This window comes from Hyla sarda, chromosome 2 (genome assembly GCF_029499605.1).
Source record: "Hyla sarda isolate aHylSar1 chromosome 2, aHylSar1.hap1, whole genome shotgun sequence".
NCBI classification, from domain to species: domain Eukaryota; kingdom Metazoa; phylum Chordata; class Amphibia; order Anura; family Hylidae; genus Hyla; species Hyla sarda.
Window position 1 is genome coordinate 174,247,751 of NC_079190.1, and position 9,185 is coordinate 174,256,935.

The 9,185-nt window shown below is 46.2% G+C and overlaps 1 protein-coding gene across 3 annotated transcripts; it reads left to right on the forward strand.

Moving 5' to 3' along the window:
• Positions 1–376: 376 nt before the first annotated feature.
• LOC130355530 (inhibitor of growth protein 1) lies at positions 377–8,885 on the forward strand. 3 transcript variants are annotated; one of them, XM_056555775.1, is made up of 3 exons: positions 377–446; positions 5,920–5,957; positions 7,257–8,885. In XM_056555775.1, the coding sequence occupies exons 1-3, from the start codon at positions 406–408 to the stop codon at positions 7,958–7,960; spliced, it is 783 nt and encodes a 260-aa protein (XP_056411750.1). In that variant the 5' UTR covers positions 377–405; the 3' UTR covers positions 7,961–8,885. The 3 variants fall into 3 exon arrangements, with proteins under 3 accessions (XP_056411750.1, XP_056411749.1, XP_056411751.1); XM_056555774.1 differs by lacking the exons at positions 377–446; positions 5,920–5,957 and adding an exon at positions 671–1,340; XM_056555776.1 differs by lacking the exons at positions 377–446; positions 5,920–5,957 and adding an exon at positions 2,856–2,875.
• Positions 8,886–9,185: the final 300 nt, after the last annotated feature.

Genomic DNA, 9,185 nt, shown 5'->3' on the forward strand with positions numbered 1-9,185 from the left:
TCCTCCCTCCTCCTCCCGCCCTGCTCCACAGTAACCCTATAATAACCGCTCCTCTATGTGAACATGAACTTACTGACTGAATAAAGCAATACACATTAATGCTAATCCGCCTACCCAGCACCCCCCTCCATCCCCGGGATCCTCACTAGAGCAGGAGGTAGGTTGCATTTATTTATTTCTCTGGCACTAAGTGGGCGGGCCGAGGGCTGGGCTGTTGGCGTTGTTGTCATGGCTACACTGAGCCCTGCCAATCTCCTCCCAGCTCAGCAACACCCCGCCCACCTTTACTATAGCAACTTCCGCTTTGCCTAGCTAGCTCCGCCCACTGCGGGCGCGCGTTGCGCGTTACCTAGTGACTAGGATGAAGGATTTGTAAGGGCGTCGCGCTTCAAGCCCCTCCCACAAATGGCGAGAGGCGGCAGCCATTGGTTGGCTCCTGGTGACAGGTGGCTTGTGGGATTGATAGTTCTTTTTAGTGACAAGAGCTGCGCTGTCAGAATGTCATGTCCGCGTTCACGATGAACGTCTGTGTAACTTTATGTGTATGCACAAAGTGTGTGGCCGTATAGCAGGAGGAGCCCTGCTAAAGATACACTAAGAGGCTGGGGTGACAGTGCGCATGCCCCAGCCTTTCACAGCTAGAGGACTGTTTCCTAAGTGTCCAGTGAGTGCTAAGCGGGCATACTGTGTGTCCATCCGGGCTGTCAGCGAGCAGTCCACCCCGGCCATCATTGTCACTTTCCTCCCTCCACAACACTTCATCTTCCTGCCTGCTGCATTCTCGGCTCGCAGCGCCCACCTCTTTCCCCACCCCCTTACACACACCACAACCTCCTTCCACTGTCTTGTTCCCGAGTTGTCCAGAAAGACAGCCATTCAATCAGCTGCTGAGCCTACCGGACTTTTCCCCGCTGCTCTCCCGCCGCACAAGCCCCTGTTTTCTGCCCGGGCATCCCGTCTCCGGGGGCTTGATGCCAGACACGGAGGGTCTTCTCCGGGGGATCGCCTTTGTTTTTGTGCCCCATCCGTGCGATCGGCAGCAGTACTAGTTCCAGGAGGCTGCTGCTGCCTGTATTTATTATCCCCGGAGCAGGAGGTGGGTAGAGGAGGAGGAGGTTGTGGTCTTGGCAAGTGCCCTCAGAGGACAGATCCTGGAGCTGGCAGGAGCCTGGTGGGCTTGTGCTGGACACAGGAGAAGCACAACATGTTAAACCCGACCAACGGCGACCAGACTCACATGGTGAACTATGTAGAGGATTACTTGGACTCCATCGAGTCTCTGCCTTTCGACCTGCAAAGAAACGTTTCCCTGATGCGAGAGATCGACGCCAAATACCAAGGTAGGGGCTGCTGGACGTGATCCCCCCGTAGTGTCTGGAGTGCAACTTTTGCTGCTGTTTTGTCTGGCGTCTTCTCCATATGCATCCTGCATTGTGCCCCTGCCCGTCTCCGGGGGACACTTGTGCTTGTCATAGGGCGGAACAAAAGGGCTTTACCGGGCGGGTGTGCGGAGGACCCCGTTATCCTCCCTGGCGCACAATAGACGGGCTGTGTTATACAGCAGCACTGAGGAATGTACAGTCACCAGGATAGCTGTAGTAGTAGTAGTGGGCAGGGTTTCTTCATTGTGTTCATCTTTATTACCTGCCTGCAGTGGGCTCCAGCTCTCCGGGCACACAGCTGGCCGGCTCTGCATTGTCACACACCATTGTTAGCGCTCTCCTGTGATGGAGGAAAGTGTGACATTGGAACTCCGCGGGCTGTACAGACATGGATGTGTGAGGGGCCGCAGTGCGCCGAGCCCCCTCCTCCCCCGCACCGTACACCGGGAGCGGGTCACTCGGTCCCCCGGAGATGGCCCCCGTTGCTAGAAATGCGTCACATTCGGGGTGTCTCCGGCTGCCTTCCCTTGTTTGCTTCTTTTCTCCTGGGCTGGGTCTATAAACGTGAGCGGTAACTTATTGTGCTACCGAGGACCGGTGTGAATACATAGTAGGGAGCGCGTCACGTCCTGCTGTGGGGCCGCCGCGGTGTGTGGACAGTCGGTGTCGTTGTGTGTATATATGTGTTATACTGTTGTTTTGCGTGTACAGGACTGGTTAGAACACGTACACTTGTATATGTACACACAACCGTACATTACTAAGCACCACTTAAGGTATGAACGCCAGCCGCGCTTTAACCTGACTAGAGAACACACTGCTGGTTTTATACCGGGGGCCTGTATACGTCATTCTGTTGTCGCCGCCTCTTTGTCCTAATTGGCCGCTACTTTCTACTTTAGAACGTCCCGGGTGCTGGTTGTGTTCTCATTTGTTGCTATTGTGCCCCGCCCCTTGTTGGTTGGTCCGCCCCTTTTCGCAATTTAGTAGACCTCTTTACATTCATTTGAATGTCCTTGCCCGCCCACCTGTTTTTATTGGCTGGGAGTCTTTAGAGTGGGCGGGCTATAAAGTCTGCTTCCCTACAGTACTGATATGGGCAGAAAATACAGGAAAGTATATACGTATGCGGCGGCCATGTTTTCTGTGGGCATGATGAGGGATTTCCTACCACAATGGCTATTGTTATGTGCGGGGGTCCGCTGGTTGTTTATCTAGGGCTTGAAGGCGCTCTACACCATAGCCAGCGTACTGTCCATCCCGAATGGCTAGTGGAGGGCTGCATAGTAGCCACAGCAGGCAGGAGCCGCTCGTGCAGATTAGCCGTCGCCAGCTGTTACTTTATGGACGGTCACAATAGGGAGGTCACGTGTCCTGTTTACTCTTTACTCACTCTGTTGTAGGCTTGATACATTTGATATAATTTTTGTATAGTTTTTTTTTTTTCCTTTCTAAATCTTTCAGAAAACAGGACAGATTTCTAAGTACACTAGGTGTATGTCATCTGTCACACACCTTGTATGGTTGTCTTTCTGAGAGGGGGGGGGGGGGGATTCATTTTATCTAAAGGAAATAATAAAAGTTGTGTGCAACATGTGATTTACCTGCGCCTCCGCTCTATTAGCAAAGAGTGGTCTCCCAACTGTGGCCCTCCACCTGTTGCAAAACTACAACTCCCAGCATGCTGGAGACCACTGTTTGGCATAGACTCTTAGTGGGAGATTTATCAAAACCTGTGTAGAGGAAGAGTGGTGCAGTTGCCCATTGCAACCAATGAGATCGCTACTTTACTTTTTAAAGAGGCTTGTGAAAAATGAAAGAAGGAATCTGGTTGCTATGGGCAACTGATCCACTCTTTCTCTACACAGTTTTGATAAATCTCCCCCTTAGGGTGCATGTCCATCATAAGGGTGGGATCGTGCTTGGGACCCCCTCCCCACATCTATTAGCCAATAAGTGACTCGTGTATTAGGTTTGATTTCCTGACTGTAACTTTTTTTTATTACATTTTTTTAATACATTATTATGGATACTACGATCTTGCCTATGTTGCCTGAGGACAGATAAGTGACTGAACCCTGTACAGGAGATAGCAGGGAGCCCCATTGATCAGATAGTGGATACATTTGTTACCTGGAGTTCCCCTTTAACAGCATTTAGAAATATGCTTGACAGCAAGCCTCATGGACATAGACAACAATAACTGAGGTTCACGAGAATGGGAAAGGGTGTCTGGGTGTGCTGTGTGAACTTTTTATAGGTCATTCTACAGAGAGGAGAGGGGTGATCTGTGAGCAACAGCTATTGTGTGTACCTCAGTTATCCATATTACTGGTGTACACCTTTCACTGTACTCTTGTCTGTGTTGAAAAAGAGGGAACTGCTGGGAAGTGATCTGTACAGAACAGGAAGTGTCATCTTAGTTTTATGTAGTGAGGCCCCAGTAGCCATATTGGTACTGATATTGGACATTTGCGAGGGGCGGGCAGAGAGGCTTGACAGGGGGGTTAGATAAAAAAAAATATTGGTACTTGATCTTTATATGCAGACAAACTAGGCATGTCCTGATAGTGGTATCTGTATCCGGACCGATAGTAGACATTTGCACGAATACATATACTTGTGCAAATATCCCTGATAGCAGGCATCACGGAGGTGCCCTGTGCATGCTACCCGAATAATGGAGTGCGTACAGCAGTTGAGTGAGCGTCATAGCTGGGACCCATGGCTAATGCTGGACATCACCGATCGCGGTGATGTCCTGCCTTAACCCTTTAGGCGCTGTTATCAAAGTTGATTGCGGCATCTAAAAGTCCTTTAATTTACTTGTGGTTAGCTCAGGGATGCTGATTGGGATCACAGCGGTGTCCCGATCAGCTGAGACGATGGCCGGAGGTCCCTTACCATGCTCTGATCTGTCCAATCGTCGCTCCTATACTGCTGCCAGCCATATGGCAGGCAATAGTACAGGAGCTCCGATAACACTGATCAGTGCTATGTTATGGCATAGCATTGATCAGAGTATGCAATCTACAGATTACATGTAATAATAACAAAAGTGAATTAACCCCTTCCCTAATATCCCCCTTTCAAAAGTTTTTAAATAAAAAAATATATATATTATATTTTTAAATATAAAAAAAGCCCTTCTGCTTATAAATACTAAAAAAAAAAAATTTTTCCCATTAAAGAGAAAAAAAACCTGTCACATGACGAAAAAAATAAAATTAAAATAAAAAAGGTATTGGTACTCGTACTGTCTTTTTTTTTTTTAAAAATGGTTTCGGGACATCCCTAAAACAAACAAACAAGAAAATATATTTTTTTTCAAATTGTATCAGTGCAGTAAGACTATGGAACTTGCTGCCACTGGACGTAGTAGTTGTTTCCCTCAACATGTTCAACAGGGACCTGGATGTCTGACTTAAAAAAAATAAACATTTAATATTACAAGCTATGGTTAATAGGGATCGACCGATTATCGGTATGGCCGATATTATCGGCTGATAATCACGATTTTGGGCATTATCGATATCGGCAATTACCTTGCCGATAATGCCCCGCCCGCACCGCGACCGCCCCCGCCCCTCCGCGACCTCCCAGCCTCCCCACCCCCCCGACCCACCGCGTCGCATCCCCCACCGTAGTGCTGGGCGGTATACCATTATGGATTTTTGCCCATACCGCTATACTGGTCGGGCCCCTCCCCCACCCTCCGAGTCAATAAAAAAAAAAAAACTTACCCGTAATGGGGGTGGTCCGGGCCATCCATCCTTCCTTCCTTCCTGTAGTTCCCGGCGCCATTCCGGGTGGAGGGTGAACCGGTCCGGGCTGTCCTTCTCCGGGGGTCCTCTTCTCCACTCCGGGCAGGCTCCGGCCTAGTACGCTGCATAGACGCCGCGACGTCAGGTGCGTCGCTGTGCACGGGCGTCACTGCGTAGCGGCATCTATGCAGCGTACTAGGCCGGAGCCTGCCCGGAGTGGAGAAGATGACCCCCGGAAAAGGACAGCCCGGACCGGTGCACCCTCCACCCGGAATGCCACCGGACACTACAGGAAGGAAGGATGGATGGCCCGGACCACCCTGACAGGTAGGGGAGAGAAGCGGGTGGTGGTGACGGCGCCGGCCTATGGCACCGCAAAAGCCACTGCAGTGCATTGATTTAAAGCGCCCGCTTTAAATCACTGACCTGCAGCGGTGTCGAGGGGATAAATAGCCGATAACTTATACCGATATTCCGGTATAAGTTATCGGCTATTGGCCCTAACGTCCACCGATTACCGGTATCGGCCCTAAAAAAAAAACGATATCGGTCGATCCCTAATGGTTAATAAATTCTGGGATTTATTCTGGCTGCAGTATTTGGAATTGGAAAGGAATTCTTCCCTAGTTTGAAGCGCTTGGGCCCTAAAGATACAATGATGCCAACATACAATGGTTGTCATAGGACTTATTAATATTGAAACATGAGGGACCATGATATAAGTGTTGAAAACCGAAAAACTCTTTGTAAATCCCTTTTGCATTCACTTCCAGGCAGTTGAAGAGAGAGGTGGTGTCTGGTAACTATAAAAGCAAGTACACTAAGTGATTGTCTGAGCTACTGATTGTGTGTCTGTAAACAAGTGAGTGTGACGTATACAATGGAGTGTGAGTATAAAAGTGAGAGGGACTTAAAAATAAGGGACTTTAAATTCAGGGAGTTTAATTGAAATATTTGATTGTTTTTTTCAATCACCAAATCTAATATGGCCTCCATGTTGGAAAATGCAGTCCAATGTGCATCTTGCACAATGTATGCAATCCTTGAACAGCAGTTTGAGGGTACATATTGTTGTGCTAGATGTGTGCGAGTTGTTCATTTGGAAGCCCAGATCATGGATCTAGAGGAGCAACTGGCAACACTGAGATGCATTGACAACTTGGAGAGGAGACTCCTGCTCACTGAGCAAGTACTCTCTGGGGTAGAGGTGGGGGAGGATAGTGGGACGGAGGTGCTGGACAGTCAGGCAGCTAGCTGGGTTACAGTTAGAAAACGGGGTAGAAGGAAAAGTGTCAGGGAGGCTAGTCCTGATCTGGTACACCCCAACAAGTTTGCTTGGTTGGCAGATGAGGGGGATGCCATTTCAGAGCTAGCAGTACTGCAGCAGGACTCTGCCTCTGACCACCAAGGGGGTGTCTGCTTCAGTAAGGAGGGAGGGAGGAGTGCAGTGCAGGGCAGGCCAGACAGGTACTGGTAGTGGGGGACTCCATTATTAGAGGGACAGATGGGGCAATATGTCACAAAGACCGGGATCGCCGAACTGAATATGAGAATATGGCCCCATCATCACAGACATCCATCATTCATAGGACCCATTATAAAAGACAAAATGTTGTCTTTTTATATTGTGAAAAAATGATATATGGCATGCCATAATAAATTAAAGCTATCATGGTATCTATTTAGTGGATGCCTGTGACGGTACAGTTTCTGTTCAGTGGAATCCATCACCCATAAGATCTTATTTTAAAGATTTTTTTTTTTTTTTTACAGTTTTCCATGGAATAGTATAGCCTACAGTATGCCATCCCTTCATCTAACCCACAGAGACCAAAATACTACTTAACACCATGCATACACACTAAGTGTGCATCACAAATGTGAACAACTCTTGCGATACATGTAGTACATGGCAGGAAGAATGACCTGCTAGAGCATGAAGGACAGGGGGCGCGCTAATTGATTTACTCATGCTGCCAAGCTCCTAAAATGCAAAAAGATGCCCAGAAGCGACACATCAATGTAGTGGAGGGGATGAGACATTCTTGCCACAAGTTTTTTATTTTCATTGGTGGATTCTTTCTATTAACTTCAACTTTTGTCATTGCAGAGATCCTGAAAGAGTTGGATGACTACTATGAAAAATACAGACGTGAATCTGATGCGATTCAGAAGCGGCGCCTTTTGCAGTTTATCCAGAGAGCTCTTATTCGTAGCCAAGAATTGGGTGATGACAAGATACAGATAGTTAGCCAGATGGTGGAACTAGTTGAAAACAGGACACGACAAGTGGACAGTCATGTGGAACTCTTTGAAACATGTCAGGATCTCAATGACAGTACAAGTAATAGCAGCAAGAATGCCCAAGATAAGTCTAAAAATGAGGCTCTCTCTCAAACTGAGAAAACCAGCAATAAGAGATCTAGAAGGCAGAGGAACAATGAGAATCGGGAGAATGCCACAATTAATCACGACCACGATGACCTTACATCAGGAACACCCAAAGAAAAGAAGCCAAAAACATCAAAGAAGAAAAAGAGATCGAAAGCTAAAGCTGAAAGAGAAGCATCCCCTGCAGATCTTCCTATTGACCCCAATGAGCCAACCTATTGCCTTTGTAACCAAGTTTCATATGGTGAAATGATTGGTTGTGATAATGAAGAATGCCCCATTGAATGGTTTCACTTTTCTTGTGTTGGACTCAACCATAAACCAAAAGGAAAATGGTACTGCCCTGAATGTAGAGGAGAAAATGAAAAAACCATGGGTAAAGCACTTGAGAAGTCTAAAAAAGAGAGGGCCTACAACAGGTAGTTGAGTAATAGATCCTGAGGGAACAATAAAGCATTGTATTTATTGCCCAGACACACCTTGTGAAGGTGATGAGGGTGGCATACTTTTTTTTTTTTTCCTCTACCCAAGTCTAGGGATATTCCTGTTATAGTGACAGCAATAACATCACTTTATCCCATCTCTACGTCTAAGAACCTACCTAGTGAGCTGATTTATTGTTCATGCCATGCATGTCTTCTCATGTTCTTTATCTCAGGCCCTCTTTTGGAGTATATTGGGGGGGGGGGGGGGTCGGAGAACATCTTGGTTATGGTGGATGTCTAATGCACTTCTAAAACTCTTAAAAGCACTGTGTCCATCCACTAGTCTTCTCACAGCCCATTGTCTCGTTGTTTGGTTATGTTTTGACCACTACCTTATGGCATACAGCTATGCCAGCTTATTTTATAATAACAGTGTATATCCCTAAAGAGTTTGACTTTTGTCAAGAGCCACTGCTTTGTAATTTATTTCCGTACACCCCTTGTGTTTGTAGCAGAAATATCAGAAATGGCCCATGTTCAAAGGCTGCTTTGTTATTCCAACAAATAGAATTTAAGACAAGTAGCTTATTTTTAAAGAGATGCATAACTGCATTTTACATGGCAAATATTTTTTACTTCTCGACGGAGAACCAGAAACGGCCATTTTAAAATGATTAACTATGTTTTTTATTCAACCTAACAGTGGTTTAGTAATTCACACAGATCAAGCTTTATACAGTCACAGGTATTAGTGAAGCAATCCTAATTTGTATAAATGTACATTTTAAGTGACATTGCACTTGTTGTATTATAATTGGAAATGTCGCTAAATGCCGTTGTATAGCCAAAGCGCATTTCCTTCTGTATGTATGAAGATTGTACAGCTGTGATACTTAAAATAAATACAGATCTATGGAAAGTAATTTATTTTATTTGTTTTAATGAATGGTTGTGTTTTATGGAAATATAGCATGCAAATAAAAATGAAAAACAATCAGAATAACAGCATCATAGCATGTTACACCTCAAAACATCATGTGAAACATGGGAACTGAAGAAAATGAAAATGTCTTGAAAATAAGAGGTTGAGCCCAGAAAACCAATCATTGTAACACTTGGACATAAAATGTATCACAGAGAATATCCTATTAAATGGAAGTGGAGTACAAAGTGGGATACAGACCTAAAGCAGCATGCTGAAAAAAAACATAACTGTTCAGCTC